Source organism: Podarcis liolepis (assembly GCF_965112155.1).
Source record: "Podarcis liolepis genome assembly, chromosome: 2".
NCBI lineage: Eukaryota > Metazoa > Chordata > Lepidosauria > Squamata > Lacertidae > Podarcis > Podarcis liolepis.
This window is the reverse complement of record NC_139555.1, coordinates 101,384,932-101,403,829: the sequence shown is the minus strand read 5'-3', so window position 1 is coordinate 101,403,829 and position 18,898 is coordinate 101,384,932. Positions and strand designations below refer to the sequence as shown.

The following is an 18,898-nucleotide window of genomic DNA, read 5'->3' as shown; positions in this document are numbered from 1 at the left end:
AGCAGCCTGACAGATTTACAGTGGATCAGAGCAGCTCTTTGGGGACATTGGTAAAGATAGAACATCCCTGGATATTGCAACAATAATGGCTTGCCACTTGTACTTTCAGAAACAAATATATAGAGAGGGGGAGGGAGGGAGGGAGGGAGAGATCAAAACTGCACTATGAAAGGTGAATCTAGAAGACTATCTGACCACTTCTATTATACAGATTTTTTTTAAAGAAAAATATTTTCAAGAAGTGGTCATCTCAATGTATATATTTAAATTTCTGACAAAAAAGGAACACCACATGGTGCCTTTTCCTGTAATTGCCCCATGCCTAGGCATATATATCTACGTGTGGGTGTGTATTCAATTTAAAGTTATTAAATGTAAAATGTATTTAAATGGGGGGTAAATGTAATGTAAGCCTGATCAAACAGGTAGCTGTCACAAGAAGGCTTAGTCATAAGATTTAGGAGGGAAAGGTGATTTTTAGCTTTTGTATTATGATTGCATACAGTTTGTGTTTCCCAGATGAATACTTAGGGAGGGCACAGAAAAAGGATGACTGAGAAATTGCCATTTACTTTCTAAGAATTCAGTTTTGGAGAGAAAACATCATTGTTAAAAGGCAGTTCCCTCTCCCCAAGCTTCTGACTCTGTTTGGAACCATTACGTTCGCAATACTCACATCCATATCGTGGAGTAGCATTTTACATGCTATCTCCATATAATGGCATTCTCTCCATGTGATGGGGATCTCTGGAACCATGGCTCTGGAGCACATCAAAGGGAAAGTTGGCAATTTTCAATCACTATATGTCTCCCTGCCAAAGGGAAGGCTCTTCCCACAGATTTGTGCAAGCTGCCTGAAAGTTCCAGCAGTTCCATCTGGCTACATACTGAATAAGATGGATTCTTGACTGAATTTCCACGTATCTCTCAGCACATGAGTGAGCGAGTGGTTCCCATATGCACCCTAAAACAACCTAGAGTACCGAAGGGGTCAGCAAACTTTTTCAGCAGGGGGCCAGTCCACTGTCCCTCAGACCATGTGGGGGGCCAGACTAATTTTTGAAAAAATATATATGAAAGAATTGCTATGCCCCACAAATAACCCAGGGATGCATTTTAAATAACCCAGAGATGCATTTTAAATAAAAGGACACATTCTACTCATGTAAAACCATGATGATTCCCGGACCATCTGCAGGCCGGATTTAGAAGGCGATTGGGCTGGATCTGGCTCCCAGGCCTTAGTTTGCCTACCCATGTGTTACACCATACATGGGAATGTTCAGGTAAGACTGAAACGAGCTTCCTTACAGAACAGAATATAGAATCAGCAAGACTTCGTGCTCCTTTATAGTCTGCTGGTTTTCATTTCAGTAAATCACACTTCAAAACGGATCACACTTCAAAAAGACCTTGAAGTGTGACCTCAGGATCACACCTCAAAACGACCTTGACAGATTAGAGAACTGGGCCAAAACAAACAAGATGAACTTTAACAGGGAGAAATGTAAAGTATTGCACTTGGGCAAAAAAATGAGAGGCACAAATACAAGATGGGTGACACCTGGCTTGAGAGCAGTACATGTGAAAAGGATCTAGGAGTCTTGGTTGACCACAAACTTGACATGAGCCAACAGTGTGACGCGGCAGCTAAAAAAGCCAATGCAATTCTGGGCTGCACCAATAGGAGTATAGCATCTAGATCAAGGGAAGTAATAGTGCCACTGTATTCTGCTCTGGTTAGACCTCACCTGGAGTACTGTGTCCAGTTCTGGGCACCACAGTTCAAGAAGGACACTGACAAACTGGAATGTGTCCAGAGGAGGGCAACCAAAATGGTCAAAGGCCTGGAAACGATGCCTTATGAGGAACGGCTAAGGGAGCTGGGCATGTTTAGCCTGGAGAAGAGGAGGTTAAGGGGAGATATGATAGCCATGTTCAAATATATAAAAGGATGTCATATAGAGGAGGGAGAAAGGTTGTTTTCTGCTGCTCCAGAGAAGCGGACACGGAGCAATGGATCCAAACTACAAGAAAGAAGATTCCACCTAAACATTAGGAAGAACTTCCTGACAGTAAGAGCTGTTCGACAGTGGAATTTGCTGCCAAGGAGTGTGGTGGAGTCTCCTACTTTGGAGGTCTTTAAGCAGAGGCTTGACAACCATATGTCAGGAGTGCTCTGATGGTGTTTCCTGCTTGGCAGGCAGTTGGACTCGATGGCCCTTGTGGTCTATTCCAACTCTATGATTCTATGATTCTCTATGAAATCAATCCAGCTTATACTTAAAATGAAGTGCTTATGAGATGTCTCGCTAACATTCAACAGGACGAAAGAAAATGCTACAAGCCTTTACTGACTCGTGGCTTAGGAGCTGTTAATTCATGGTCAAGAGATGATCTCATATGGAAAGGTATATTTCCGCACATGTCATCATCATCGCCATCATGGCTAACAGGAAGGGAAGATGGGAATTGTTCCCCAGCAATATCTGGAAGTCCAGACATTCCCCACCTCCTTGTGCAGAAGGAAGAAGAGAACTCACTGTGTGTGTTTTTCCCGCTAGTCTGGAGAAAGAAAACGGAGGTAAAGAAAAACTTACGTTGGCTTTGATGCCTCGGCTTGATCCGTCTGTAGCTTTTCTCCCCCTTCCACTTCCATAGTGCAATATACAATGCGGTTGGGTGCTAAGGATTTGAGACCTTGGACTTCCATGATGACAACCTATTAAAAGAAAACAGAAGAAAACCCCTCTGGATGACGTTCTGCACTCAGCAATCAGGTCTGGAAACAATGTTTTGAAGACATTTCTATGCTGCTTTAGTTATTGTTTATGACATTTCCGAGAGAGTGTGAGCCTGAGGATCTACTGATGAGGAATGTAGGGGACAGACCTAAAAGGCTGGACGTGTCAAAAATAGGTAAGTGAAGTAATGAAAATGAAAGAACAGCTCTATATTGATTAATTGTGAATTGTTGAATTACTGACAGTCAGCAAACAACCCCCCCAAACATTAATTAAAATGAATTATCTCCAATTTCTTAAATGCAGGAGAATTGTTTCCTTTAAAAAAAAAAAAAAGCTGGGGGCAGAGGATTTGAACAACCAGATCACGAGGTATCCTGCTTCTAGTGGCCAGGCAGTTCAAGGTGTGGGAAGATGGGTTGATGATGTGGAGTCGATTCACACAACCACTGCTAGTTGAAATTCCTTTTCAACTTGGCTCTCTGAGCATGCCCAGAAAGTTGTATGCAACAGCTGCTGCCACCCACACCCTTAATCTTTTTTTTTTTTTTGGCAGGCTGCACATGACTGGCTAGTGACAGGCAGGAAGTTCATGTGTTCAGGAACTTCAAGCAGCTGCTGCAGGCTCCATGGTCATGTGAATTGTCCAAAACTGCATGGTGCAATGCCTTCGCATTATATCTTCCTGACAGTCTTTTTGCTGACCACCCAGACATGCCCTCTAATAGTAAGTGTGCCGTCAAAAGCCATTTTCCAATGTCTCACTGCCTCACTCAAGGTTTCAATGAATAGTTTTTGCTTGTGCTTAAGTTTTGATTGATCGCCACACATGGATTTAGGATACAATTCTCCTAAAGTCACAACTGGCTAGTGGGGCATGGATCACTTGTGAGGCATGAGTCCCTGAACACAGAACTATAGTTCTGTAAGCAAATGACTGTGATGTGTCTCATATCTGCCTGTGGCATGTTCTGATGCTGCCATCTCCTCCCTGCTCCTTAAAGGTAAAGGTAAAGAGACCCCTGAGCATGAGGTCCAGTCATGACCGACTCTGGGGTTGCGGTGCTCATCTCGCTTTATTGGCCGTGGGGGCTGGCGTATAGCTTCCGGGTCATGTGGCCAGCATGACTAAGCCGCTTCTGGCAAACCAGAGCAGTGCACAGAAACGCCGTTTACCTTCCCGCCAGAGCGGTACCTATTTATCTACTTGCACTTTGACGTGCTTTCGAACTGCTAGGTTGGCAGGAGCAGGGACCGAGCAACGGGAGCTCACCCTGTCACGGGGATTCGAACCGCTGACCTTCTGATCGGCAGGTCCTAGGCTCTGTGGCTTAACCCACAGCGCCACCCGTGTCCCTTTCCCTGCTCCTTACCAGCACCAAATCACATACAGAAAAAGCAGTGCAGGAAAGCTATCAAAGCCGAACTCCATAATTAAGTAGTGGAACAATTAGCAGCATCTTCACTGGGAACTGGGCACAGTGTTGTATAACCCAAGGTTGCATTCAGTGTTGGAGTAGCAGGGCATCATATTGGTTTTGCACCCTATTGCACGGACAGTTCAGGAAGAGAGGCTAACATGCATGTGGGTTCATGAATGAGTATTGCCAGGCAACGGATGTCTCCTTGTGTCTATTAATCTGGGTTAATGGATTTTTGTGTGACTGTTTTTGGAAAAAAGCTGGAGCATGTCAGAGAGCTGGGAGATTAGAGTAGCTTAACCACCCTTGACTGTGAGACCACCCTTCATGTTACACCGCAAAGAACACACAATTACTATTTAATTCAGGCGAACCGTACATTTCAAAGTATATGTGTGAAGATAAATTGTACAACTTGTACCCGCTGCAATTTTTAATGCTTAGAAATCAAGGTTTCCTGCAAAACATAGGTGACACCTCTAATTAGCAATGATCAAATGCAAAGAACACAGGGAAAGAAGATTTAGTAATTCAGACACCAGTATTAAAAAAAAAAGCTGTGAAACAACTCTAATGAATATTAAAATACCTCCTCCCAGAAGATCTATTTTTGAACCAAACAAATAAAAAAAATTTCCCCTGCAATATGCACAGCAAAGTTTGCTGTCGACTGAAATGAAGAGATGGTGAAAACATATATAGAATGCAAACAAATAACCCTTTTTCAGGTTGGGGAAGGCCTGTAGATCAGTGGTAGAGCAGCTATCAAAAGTTCCAGCTTCAGTCCCTGACATTTCCAGGCAGGGCTGGGAATGTCCCTCATCTGAAACCCTGAAGAGCTACTGCCAGCCAATGTAATTGCACAGCACACGGCAGCGCCCTATGTTCTTATGCATATGGTCCCATTAATATGACACTTGAACAATGTGGGAATTTCCATAGCAGGGCTTCTTACCGTTCTGCTGCTAATATTCCAAGGGAGACAATTGTGTGGGCAGACTGATTCATGTGGTCATTTCCCATAGCATGAGCAATGCTGATGTGGGGAATAACAGCCAGAGTCTGGCTGCCCATGCAATTGCTTTCCTTCCTGAGTTACTAGACCAGCATGGGAAGCAACCAAATCTTAGAAGCACCCACACTGTTCAGGTAAGGTTTGAATTATGCCTTTCTAGTGTGGGATGTGATACATAAGTAGCAGTCAAGTAGAACATTCCTTGTTTTCCTAGAGTGGACATGCAACGGAATGTTTGGTCCAGCCAGTTGAAAACTTCCTGATTCCTTCTGGCTGGGACATACTTCCTTTGCATGTGACTAGAGGTGGGCGTGACCTTACCTGTCCAAGTAACTAAAGGACAAGGCACACAACACCCTTTCTCTTTGACTTCCTGCATCGCTGGAGCAGCAGCTTTTAGCTAGAAATGCTCTATTGGCTCTCAGCCAACAGAGAACACTGGGACTATATCCATATGGGATCCACATGTATATACTTTGTAACTAAGTCTGCCTTCAGGGATCCAACTGTGAGCTGATGATGTGAGTCAACTTCTTTTATATACTTTACACAAGATTGTGGTGTGTTTATTCTTTTAAGTGGGATATAAGGGAACTTACCAGGAATCTAATATTGAGAGGCTTAAACGAGCCTGCAATCAGCTATCCGCTGTAAATTCTGCTAAGTTATAGAACTTGCTAGTGCAAGTTAGGAAGGATATTAATAAACAATATATCTTCTCCTGCCTCCCTGAATATTCCCACATATAGTCATTACAACAAATAAAGGGCTATTATATTACAAAGTCATGTTCCTTTTCTCCTTTTTTAAAAAAAACAAATCCCATGTCTTGGCACCATTAGAGTGCACAGTTCCCCACCACTGGCTACTGCTGCTGGCGAACACGAAAAAGCACATCAAATTGACATCAGTGTGCTGAACTATAGGTTAAGGAGCATGCAACTCAACACCAGGCTGTCTTTTTCACTTTGTAGCATTTAGTTCTCATTTATTTTGCCTTGCACAAGGACTCTTAATGGGCAGGTGAAGCACATGCAGATTCTCAAACTTACAAACAAAAGATGTAGTTCAGAATTCCTTATGCAGGGAAAAGGAGCCTTAGGCTGTCCCAAGACAGTGAGCATTGAACTGTTGCTAAAGTCCTATGGAAGGGGAAGCCAACATAGTGTCCTCCATAGGCTGTAGACTATAAATCCTGGTTGTTGGCCATGCTGGCTGAGCCTGATGGGAATTGTAGCCCGTAACACCTGAGTGGCACCACGTGGGCTACCCCTGTTCTATGGAAATCCAGGTGTGCAAAAAAGGGGGTTCTTGATTCAGAATAATAACTATGGATCAACAACTTTTGAAGCCACCTCAGGTGTCCTGAATGGGATATTTTTAGATAAGCGAGCAATTTTTAATTTAGGTAATTGGCTTAACATTTACACATTCTCCTAACAGACTGCACTAACAAGGCTGCATGGAACCTGAAAGAAGAAATCAAAAGGGATGTTAAAGGGATTTCTTTTTGTTGTTGGTTAGGTTTTTCCCCCTTCCTTTGCTCAAGTATTAGGGGCCTGGTTTCTGTTTTGCTGACCTCTGCCCACAAAGCTTTTCTTTTAAGCTCTGATTAGCTAAACAGTGATTGTCGAGACTTTCTTTTGCTGTTGTTAACTTGCATGAATATTGCCAACATGCCTAATTGATCCGTAGAAAAGCTGTACATTTTACCTCCAGGGAAAAAGACAACACAACGTCTGACTTTGAGAGCTGGTTTTCATTTTCTTCTCCCAGGTCGATGATGGAGGTGTTGTGGCTTCGTTTTAGTTTTTGTAACTTGAACTCAGAGCCACCTTTGGACACTGGCATGCTTTCCAGGTTTGCCATTAGCAAATTGACCGATGACTTCAGTTCCTCAATGTACATGTTTTCCATTTCTTTGGATACAAATTTAGGAAATTTGCGTTCCTGTGATTGAAAGACAAAAGTAAAATTAGGGCATAATCAACAGCATCATGTTAGCACGTATTTATAATTATATTAATTGTTGTTCAATAAAATATACCCAAAGCAATGTTTACATTATACCAAAATTGTATTAATTAGGCAGGCACTACTGATATACTGGATTTGGGGGGGAAATGGTATGTAAGCCTACTAAGAAGTGCAATTTTATTATGCATTGGTTTTGAAGCTTGATTTTATCTACATTTTGATAATTTTATTATTTCTGCTGTTTTTGATATCTGTTCCTATCACAATTTTTATTTCATATTTTATACTATTTTATTTAAATCACTTATATACCTCTTTTGATATATTAAGCAGTGCATCTAAATCTTGATATTAAATAAAGGTGCAAACAGGAATTCATCCAAGCAAACATCTCTATCTTATGCTTTCTAGCGCAAATGTACCACTCAGGGTACAATGCTCACAACATTGAAAACACAACTCCATAGAATAACAATAATACGGGCTAACCAATGAAAAGAGACAGAGTCAGCGTTTAAAGCCAGACATAAAAACAATTGTCTGCTTCAGCACAGCGATAGTCTCCTGGAACAAAAATATCTTTGGCAGAGCAAAACAGCAAGGGAGGGAACTGGCTGTTCACAGGGCAGGATAATCTAGGTGCACCCATGGAAAAGTCATTAAAATGCAATCTAATAAAAACAACAGAAGAAGAACCATGTTCACATCCTAGTTGGTATTTAGCTGATAAAGACTCTTGAAGTAAAAATGAGCATAAGAAAAGCCCTGCTGGATCAGACCAAAGGCCCCTCTAAAATCCTAGTGGCCAAACAAATGCCTATGGAAAGACAGCCTGAGGGCAACATCCCTCCTCCCCACTTGCAATTCCCAGCAGCTGGTTTTCAGAGGCATATTGTGGAAGCAGAACAAAGGCATCAGTTAGTAGCCACTGATAAAGACTTCCACTGCCTCCAACCATTAACAGCATCATGGAATGCCTTCAGCTGCCAAGAGACCTTGTTAAAATGAAGCGATAGAATGCTGTGGTATTAGAAGGGAGTGTGGCGCTGGACCACATGGAAGGGATATCACTCTTCAGTAAAAAAAGAAATGAAAGTAAAAAATTAAAGAACTCCTGCAGATAGAAAACTGGCATATCGGGGAGAAAAGTTCTAGCCTAGTCCTGTGCTTGCTTGCAAGGAGTTTTTAACACTGGAGAGCATTCAGAAATGTGACCCTTCAAGTGGAGCCTGAAGTGTTGCAGTCCAGCCTCTCATCTCATGTTGCTGCAGGCATAGACCAGACCGTAGAAAGGCTGGCCAACACATATCTCTTTTGGCAGCAGATTGCAACGTCTAGGTGCCACAGCAGAAAAGGCCCTGCCTGTACTCTGAGAGGTCTAATTTCAGTAAATGGGAAAATATGGGCAAGCTCTGTGCACATATTACAGGGGATGGTGGAAAATGTGGGAGCAAGGGTAGCCAAAACTATGAAGGACTTAGGGTGTTCAGTGAATTAAAATGGGCACCTTGGGAAAGTTGCTTTCCCCTTATACCCTTCCAAACGCTTAACATACTTGACGGATGACCCTCCCATGCCAGGTCTAGCAAAGTCCTCCACTGTCCTTAAGAGTTTAATCTAGGATTTGGATATGACTCTCAGAAATCTCCCTAGTGTTTTTAACACTCTGAGTTGATAATCTTATTATGCTTTTCACAGGCTAATGGTGGCTCTAATAGATAAACAAGGAGAAGGAGGTAACTAGGACGTAACAAAGAGACCTGTTTCAGTGGCCATTCATGCTCTTAGACCGGGGGTCAGCAAGATTTTTTAGCCATGGGCCGGTCCACCATCCCTCAGACCATGTGGGGGGCTGGACTATATTTTGGGGAAAAAAGAAGAACCAATTCCTATGCCCCACAAATAACCCAGAGATGCATTTTAAATAAAAGGACACATTCCACTCATGTAAAAACACACTGATTCCCAGACTGTCTGCGGGCCGGATTTAGAAGGCGATTGGGCCGCATCCAGCCCCCAGGCCTTAGGTTTCCTACCCCTGCCTTAGACTATGGCTACAAGTTTTGTCAACTATAATTTGGTATGATAACTACTCATATGAGTATACGTTTATATAAAAATAAACAGTCCCTGCATATGGATGTGTTGGAAGCCTAAACTGGTCAGGAATGCATGCAGGACAGAATATGAAACCTGGTCTGAGCAGAGATAAGGAATTCATTGAGTACTGTCACTGTGTCCAAATCCGTCCCCACAATGATTTTTTTTCTCCTGTGACAAAAGGAAGTGGAGCCCTTGCTTCCCATTCTCAAGTAAACTCCAAAGGAGTGGAAGAACCGGTCTCAGAAGCAGCTCCTTGCTTCCACAGTGGTTCATGCAACATGGTTCTGGATTCATATCATTTTATGTTTGTACCTGCTTGGCATCTGTGTGACCTAAAGCAAAACATTTCTAGCTTAGCTCGCTGAAAGATTTACAGAATGCTAGAGGTTTCTGTCAAGCATATGAGGTCTAGTGCTTGTTAGGTTGAAAGTTTACTTAGGTTGGAGGTTGCCTTGGAGAAGTAGGCAAGATCTTACTGCCTGCTGAAGAGAGATTATTCTACTATAGAATAACTACTGTCCTCTTTAGTAGGGCCGCAATTACTGGTTGAGAAACAGGGGCATTTTCTGAAAAACTACTGAACTCGGAAGTTGCCACTCATTGAATTAATCGGGGCTTTGTGAGGACAATATGTTCGCCTCAACTTCTGAACCGTGGCTTAATTTGCAGATGGCTTGGCCAACGTGAGATGTGAACAATTTCTCCCACAAGCATATGCTGACCAATCAAGTGCACTTATTAAGCACTGTTCTCTGAGCTGCTTGCTGGTTCCTGCTCACTAACAATGCAATTTAAAGGCATAGCCAGGGCTGCCAGGTGAGAAAGAGAACAGAACTCCTGTCCAGAGGATGAAATTTTGGCAGATGTAGCTCGTCATTCAAGTTTCATCTGCTGAAATTCCCTCTTCTCTCCTGTTATTAGAGATGCAAGAGCACTGTCCTCCTTTTCACCTGGGCAGATGTAGTTCGAACTAATTCATGTTGCATTACAAATGGGAAGAGGCTGGTGCAACTAATGGGGTGAGGGAGGGTGTTTGTGAGGTTGGGGTTGGGTAGGCACACCAGCAAGAGCACTGGGTTGACTCTACTGCTGGGCTTCGGCAATCGCAACCTCACTGCAGATGTTGCAGCAACAGAAACAGGGAGAGATGCTTCGGATGCTCCAGTTTTGAGGGTATAATCTATTGCTCCAAGGAAACTAGTCTCTAACCTAAAAGCAGTACCTGATGTTCCCCCTACACCATCCTTCCCCACTCAGTCCAAAACATTTGGAGGCACCTGGTTGGGGAATGCTGGGCTACAAGGGCTGTCTGAGATGCTTCATGAAGAGCCCCTCTGCCACTGGGTAAAGGTAAAAAAAGATAAAGGATCCCTGGACGGTTAAGTCCAGTCAAAGGCGACTCTGGGGTTGTGGTGCTCATCTCACTTTCAAGCCGAGGGTGCCGGCGTTTGTCCACAGACAGCTTTCCGGGTCATGTGGCCAGCATGATGAAACCGCTTCTGGTACAATGGAACACCATAACGGAAACCAGAGCACATGGAAATGCCGTTTACCTTCCCGCCACAGTGGTACCTATTTATCTACTTGCACAGGCATGCTTTCGAACTGCTAGGTAGGCAGGAGCTGAGACAGAGCAACAGGAGCTCACCCCGTTGAGTGGATTTGAACCGCCAAGCTTCTGATTGGCAAGCCCAAGAGGCTCAGTGATTTAGACCACAGCGCCACCCGCATCCTGTTGTCACATGGAGTTTACAAATTGGTCAGCATATTAATATGTATTGAAACCAGTTGCACAAGTCATTCCACGCACCTCTCAGCCTGTACAACCATGTCATTTTATGTCCTGCCCAATTTTCACCATGAGTTATTAACATACTTTATATTAATAAGTATTTGACTTTTGCATCCTTGCCCTGGGCCTGAAGATTCATTACTTGTTGCCAGTGAATTTAGCCTTTAATGAAGAGACAATGGGCAGCATGTAACCAAAATGTCTCCATTGGGCACCATGAGAAAGTGCCATATCAGGAATGCCACAGAAGGAGTTTCTCATTAAAAGGCTGCTCAGCAAACAAATGTCCTTTATCTCTGGGAACTTTTCAGCAGCTGATATGAATTCATGTCCCTTTATGACATTTTGAGGCAGGAAGCACTGGCTAGCAAACTATTACACTCATCTGCTTTCAGCTAAAAAGTTTTATGATCAGATCATTGTCCCCAAGCCTTCTTTTTTAAATAGACCTTTGATGCTTATTAGCCTTGTAAAGTACTTTCGTAAGCATTGCTCAAACAAGTAAATCAGGTCCAGCTATGGGAACTCTTCATTAGCAACAAGTAGCAGAGAATTTCAAATCTGGTGACCTATCCATCCCTTTCACTTTTCTGGGCAGCGCGGTCTTTCATTCTGTGATTAAATGAAACATGATAAACCATGGGGGGGGGGGGGAGAATGTAGCTGAGTAGTAGCATGCATGCCAATGGTTTAATCTCCACCATATCCAGATAGACAAGGGGAATGTTATGTAGTGTAGTTTCACCCTGGGCCAACAGGGGGATACTGTATATAGTTTTCACTCAGGTCTGTAGATAGTTTTCACTCAGGTCCGCGGCAGTTATTTTAGGCGGGAACTCTGGGCTGTGGTGGTTACAATGTTGACAGCCGGCTGCCTATAAATACAGGCCGGCTGAGCTGGTCGCTGTCAGTTCTATTCCAGCTTACCATAATAAAGAGCTACTTGAAGAAATCGCTGTGCCGGCTGCTATGTCAACCCACGACTTAACACTGGCGACGAGGATGGGATTGATGGACATCAGAGCACAGCCAGATGCGGCCAGCCTCTGAACTGAGCTGAATCACAGAGCGAAATCACTGAGCGAAATCACTGGGCAGAACCAATTCAGAGCTGACTGTTCTGGCTGGAGCACTGTGTTCCATCCATCGCCCTTCACGCCGGCATCGGAATCATGGCTTCACTTGTGCCTCTACCGCCGTTTGCGCCAGCCTCTGAATCATGGGACTCCTACCTCGCTCGGTTCGACTGCTACCTCCAAGCCAACGAGCTGACAGCAGTATCAAAGGATCGGAAGCGGGGCCTATTCCTCAGCCTCTGTGGGCCTGAGGTGTTTGAGACGGCCCGAGCGTTGGTTGCGCCTGAAGCAGTCCAGACAACACCATGGGACACGATCCAAGAGAAGCTCCGCAACCACTACGCACCAAAGCCGTCCAAGATTGCTGCCCGCCATGCGTTCTACCACCGGAACCAGGCAGAGGGGGAGTCAATCAACAACTACACCACCGCCCTGCGACAGGCTGCAATGCACTGTGAGTTCCGAGACTTAGACGATGCCCTGATGGATCGAATCGTCTGCGGGGTCCGGGACATCCATCTGCAACGGCGCCTCCTAGCCAAGCCAGACCTCACGCTACAGAAAACCATTGAGGAGGCTGTGGCCTCAGAAGCTGCTGAACGCTCCGCCCAGGAGATCCGCAAGTCCAGCAGCCCGCGTCTTGCTAGGGAGCCAGTTCCGGTGCATCATGAAGAGGCCAGCAGTGAGGAGGCATCCTCCAGTGAAGACGATGACGTGCACCAGACAAAGCGGGAGCGCAGGAAGTTCCAACAGAAGTCCAAGGGCCAACCAGAATGTGCTGGCTGCGGAGGCAACCATTCCCGTGCCAATTGTCGATTCAGAGACGCCATCTGTAGGAAGTGTTCCAGAAGGGGCCACATCGCTAAGGTCTGTCGATCGGCTCCGTCTGACACCCCCCCTTCATCGACTCGCAAGTCCAAGTCTTCACTCCAGTCTGCCAAGGGAAGTTGTTTCGCTCTCACCAACTGCCGCTGCCCGTCTGGAACCACGATTGGCCAAACCGACTCGCCTACGCGACGCAAGCTGAACGTCACGGTGCTCATTGAAGGAGCTCCATGTGACATGGAGATCGACACCGGGTCTGCACTGTCCATCGTGTCATGGAGCACCATCAAAAGACTGGTACCCAGAGTGTCCAAAAGGCAACTCGACTCTCACCGCGTACACCTGCGAGACTACCAGGGAAACGACATTCCCGTGGTAGGCGTTGGCCGGTTCCGGATCGCCTTCAAGGATTTTTCGGGCCTGCTCCGGTTGGTGGTGGTCGAAGGTCAGCGGCCAAGCCTCCTAGGGCTAGACTGGTTTGATGCCCTCGGCCTGGAAGTCACTGGCATCAACTGCATCTCTAACGCAGAGACTGAGGGTCTGGTCAAAGACTTTGCCGAGGTTTTTGATGGCACCTTGGGCCAATATACAGGTACGCCCATCTCCTTTAGCCTTGATCCACAAGTCGCCCCCATCAAGCTAAAGCCACGCCGGGTTCCCTTTGCTCTCAAGGCTAAGGTGGACGAACAACTGGACAAACTGATCGCCCAAGGAGTTTTGGAGCCGGTTGACCACGCAAAGTGGGAAACCCCCATCGTCACGCCTGTCAAGCCAGATGGGTCGGTGAGAATCTGCGCTGACTACAAGTGCACGATCAACAAGGCACTTCAGCAGCACGCTTATCCGGTTCCTGTTGTCCAACACCTGCTGCATTCCCTGGGTGAGGGTAAGGTCTTCGCTAAGCTGGACCTTGCCCAAGCCTATCAACAACTGCCAGTCGATGATGCCACTGCTGAAGCCCAGACGATCGTCACCCACCGGGGGGCATTCCGTTGCCGCCGGTTGCAGTTCGGGGTGAGTGTGGCTCCTGGCATCTTCCAAAGCCTTATGGAGCGTCTCCTGCAAGGGCTTCCGGGCGTGGTACCATATTTTGATGACGTCTTGGTGTCTGCAGACTCACACCAGCAGCTGTTCGAGCGTCTCCGTGCCGTGCTGACCAGGTTCCAGGAGGCCGGGCTCAAGGTAAAGAGGGAGAAGTGCCAGATCGCCGTTCCACAGGTAGAGTTCCTGGGCTATCTTATCGATGCCTCCGGTCTTCATCCAACCACATCCAAGATCCGCGCTATCCAGCAGGCCCCCACCCCAAAGAACAAAACGGAGTTGCAGGCATTCCTGGGGCTGCTGAACTTTTATAACATGTTCCTGCCCCACAAAGCCACAGTGGCTGAGCCTCTTCACCGACTCCTTAGCACTAAGACGCCTTGGGCCTGGGGTCATCGGGAGACGGCGGCCTTCAACGCGGTCAAGGCTCTCCTTTCTTCAGACAGTGTGCTGGTACAGTACAGTGAATCCAGGCCGCTGGTCCTTGCCTGCGACGCCTCACCTTTTGGCATCGGTGCTGTCCTTAGTCACCGTTTTCCAGATGGAAGAGAAGCACCGCTCGCCTACTTTTCCAGGACACTATCTCCGACGGAACGGAATTACAGCCAGCTCGACAAGGAGGCATTGGCACTTGTGGCTGGAGTGAAGAGGTTCCATGAATACCTCTATGGCAGGACTTTTGACCTCATCACTGACCACAAGCCACTCCTGGGCCTCCTCGCCGGTGATCGTCCAACTCCACCGGTCCTCTCACCACGCATGCTGCGATGGACTGTTTTCCTGGCTGCCTACCACTACCGGCTCATCCATCGCCCGGGGAAATCGATGGGCCATGCCGACGCCCTCAGCCGTTGCCCTCTTCCAGCATTTGTGGAAGACCCGGCTCCAGCTTCATCGCTCCTTCTGATTGAGGATCTTCCGGCAGCGCCTGTATCGGCTGCCACTGTGGCCTCCGCATCTGCCCAGGATCGCACCATCAGCCGGGTGCTCAACTGGGTGTGGAGGGGGTGGCCACAAGGGCCTTTTGCATCGGAGTTCCAGCCCTTCGCAACCAGACAACATGAACTCTCAGCTCATCGCGGCTGTCTGCTGTGGGGAGACCGCGTCGTGATTCCCCAGGGACTCCGTCAGCGCGTCCTGGAGGCTCTGCACGTTGGCCACCCGGGAATTGTCAAAATGAAGGCGTTGGCTCGGTGTTACGTCTGGTGGCCTAATATGGACGATGCCATCACTGCCTGGGTGTCCGCCTGTCAAGCGTGCCAGGAGTCGAGGCCTGCACCACCGGCAGCTAAGGGACACACCTGGGAGACGCCAAAGACACCCTGGTCGAGGGTGCACATCGATCTGGCTGGCCCCTTTCACGGCCGGACCTTTATGGTAGTGGTGGACGCCTATTCCAAATGGCTGGAGGTCGCCCTGATGCCCTCCACCACTACCGAAGCTGTCATCCGGGTGCTGCGAGGCCTGTTTGCAACGCATGGGTGTCCTGATGTCCTTGTCTCTGACAACGGACCGCAGTTCACGTCAGGCACGTTTGAGCGGTATCTTTTGGGACTGGGCATCCGCCATGCCCTAACGGCACCCTTCCATCCATCCAGCAACGGGCAAGCGGAAAGAATGGTGCGCTCGACAAAAGAGGCACTGGCGCGCCTGGACCGGGGAGACTGGCATGAGCGGGTCGCCGAATACTTGTTCGTGCAACACATCACCCCTCATGCGGCCACAGGGAGGAGTCCTGCTGAACTGCTTATGGGCCGCCGCCTCAGGTCACCGCTCGACCGGCTACACCCAGACTTTGCCGTGGCTGAACCCCCAGGCTGTGCCAACGCACCACGGTCATTTGTCCCAGGAAACCAGGTCTTTGCCCGGAACTATGTGGGGGACATCCCTTGGGTGCCAGCCACAGTAGTGGGAGTCACTGGACCTCGCTCGTACCAGGTGGCACTCGAAGACGGACGCTTGTGGCGACGGCACATAGACCAGCTTAGGCGCAGGGTTGGGGACTTGGACACTACCGAGGTGCCCCCAACTGCGCTTGCGGCTCCAGAAGAGACACGTACAGATGGCGAGGCCCCACCTACACCTCCCTCACAAACTGCCAGCGTGGAGCCGAACCAAGCCGTTTCAGAACAGACTCAGACCACTCCACTTGCGGAGGCTCCACCCACAGCAGCGGATCCAGGGGAGTTGGTTCCAACGCCACCTAGGGTCGCACCACAGCCTCAGCGAGAGCTGTGTGGCCCTCCGGACTTGGCTACCAGTCCCCGGCGGTCTGGCAGAGTTTCCAAGCGCCCAACTTATTTAAAGGACTATGTTGTTGGACAGGTATCACTGTTGGTCTAAGTATGGGAAATGTAACCGATATGCTTTTGTGCTTAATTGAACCATTACGCGTAGTGCTGTATATAAGGAAACCATTACGATTGTAACTAAGGCCTTATCTCGGTGGGGAGGGGTGTTATGTAGTGTAGTTTCACCCTGGGCCAACAGGGGGATACTGTATATAGTTTTCACTCAGGTCTGTAGATAGTTTTCACTCAGGTCCGCGGCAGTTATTTTAGGCGGGAACTCTGGGCTGTGGTGGTTACAATGTTGACAGCCGGCTGCCTATAAATACAGGCCGGCTGAGCTGGTCGCTGTCAGTTCTATTCCAGCTTACCATAATAAAGAGCTACTTGAAGAAATCGCTGTGCCGGCTGCTATGTCAACCCACGACTTAACAGGGAAAGTGCCTGTCTTAAACCCTGGAGAGCTATTGCCAGTCACACTTAGATGGGGTATCAATCTGATTTGGTGTACAACAGCTTCCTATGTTCCTATGACTTCTGTAGCCCTTTTGTGGATTTCATTGACAGTGTTATATATAGAACCTAACATATAGGATTGCTACATAGCCTACCAGAGGATGCCCCATTCAGGGAGGCTTCCTATTTAATCAACACAGTTCATCCTCTGTGCGTGCAGCAGGAAGAGTCAAGCTCTCCTTCTCTCTTTCTGGCTATTATTGGTTTTATACAATGGCAGCCTCTCTTAGGGTAGACACACTGAAATAATAGACACAACCAGTGCTTTTTTTCAGCCGGAGAGCAGTTCTGGCACCTCTCAGATGGGTGCCACTCTGGGCCAGTGGTTCCCTTGCCTGTTTATTGTCTTTACATACTTTGGAGAAGCCCCAAACAAAATCAAAAGGGAAGCTGGCCAGCAAGTCGGCACTTTTTTTATATAGACCGTCTAGCTCCTAGCCACTCCTAGTCATGACTGGTTAAGCTACGGAGCGGAGCCAATTCATATCTCCTCTTCTTCAATCTTTCTCTCGTGTAGTGGTGGTGGGCTTTGGGCTTTCAAGTCAGGCCATTGCACACATGCATGCATTAAGAGGCAAAATACCAGTGTTATCCTAGTTGCCAACATAACAATGAAGTAGTAGTAGTAGTAGTAGTAGTAGTAGTAGTAGTAGTAGAGTTTGGATTTGATATTCCACTTTATTACTACCCTAAGGAGTCTCAAAGCGGCTAACAATCTCCTTTCCCTTCCTCCCCCACAACAAATACTCTGTGAGGTGAGTGAGGCTGAGAGACTTCAGAGAAGTGTGACTAGGCCCAAGGTCACCCAGCAGCTGCTTGTGGAGGAGCGGGGAAGCGAACCTGGTTCACCAGATTATGAGTCCACTGCTCCTAACCACTACACCACACTGGCTCTCCTGAAGTACCTAGCTAGCTGAATTCAGAATACCCAGTGGGAAAAGCTGACATCAAACCATCCTTGCAAGCTAATTACTTTCAGTTAACTCTAAAATGTAACCTGTGATGCTCTGCAGGGAAGCAGAATCTGTAGCAGAGTGCCATGATTCACATATGTGGCATCTGTGCTGTGACATCTACTGAAGTAGACACAGCATGCTCTTTGAAATATGCTCTGTCCTGAGCAAACAGAGTGAGCATTAGAACCCCACAAATTTGCTAAGACTCAAATCTCATAAACATGCCCAGTGCATATGCATAGTCCTTGTGGCGACTCAGCCCTCCATATATTGTCAGAGTACAGTTCCCATCAGCCCCATCCAGCATGGCCAATGGCCAAAGATGATGAGAGTTTACAGTCCGACACCATCTGAAGGGCACCAGGTTGGGGAAGGCTGGTGTGATTGAATGCATCACTTGGGTATCATTCTCCAAGCATGTCTTTGCCTCTGACAATTTGTACTGTGAGTTTCAGCAATCAGCAGCTTCACGAACAAAGTTCAGTTCTGGAACGGGTTTTAAAGATCAAACTTCTGTAGATGATCTTTGAGAGATGTCTTCTGACTTAAGACATAAAAGACACTAATGACATAAAAAAATTGTTCATAAAAAGGACTCCTGGCAATAAAAAATAGAGCTATAGTTCTCTTAGGAAAATGCCTTTAAGCAAGTTGGAGAAATATACTCTGCCAACATTCACTGGAGGCAGAATTCAAGGCTTAGTAAAATGCTTTAGCATTAAAAACAAAACAAAACCCTTCTATTAAAAAAAGCTTTTCTACCAGGCAAATTAACAATTCCAAGTTCAAAGCTTCAGAAACCTTTCCTTTTTATCAATTTAGCCACAACCATATCTAGTAAAAGCTTAACAGTGAAACTGATAATGATTTGCCCAAGGTCAGCCTGTGAAATTTGAACTTGAGGTTCTCACATCCAAGCCCATGACATATGTCATGTCAAGGACTGCTGCTCCTAGCCTGAGACAAAGGGATATTTCAAGTACCTTCAACCTGGGAGTTGAGCATTCATTGTTCTGAAGAGTTGTTGGATTGGAAAGGTCCCTGACTTAGGTGACAACTTGTATCTAATTAGATTTTTTCAGCACCCCTTTCAGAAAGCCCACATTGTATTCCTGTTTCTAAAGATTAATTAATGTGCATATTT

At 46.7% G+C, this 18,898-nt stretch overlaps 1 protein-coding gene across 9 annotated transcripts in view; it reads right to left on the bottom strand.

The window, feature by feature from the left end:
* Positions 1-18,898, bottom strand: part of CADPS (calcium dependent secretion activator) — a 356,444-nt gene that overhangs the window by 212,152 nt on the left and 125,394 nt on the right. For all 9 annotated transcript variants that reach the window (XM_083491182.1, XM_083491174.1, XM_083491178.1 and 6 more), the window contains exons 5-6: positions 6,894-7,130; positions 2,601-2,722 (exon numbers count right to left, since the gene is read on the bottom strand). In XM_083491182.1, the coding sequence (XP_083347308.1) occupies positions 2,601-2,722; positions 6,894-7,130 (359 nt within the window). The remainder of the gene's footprint in view (positions 1-2,600; positions 2,723-6,893; positions 7,131-18,898) is intronic.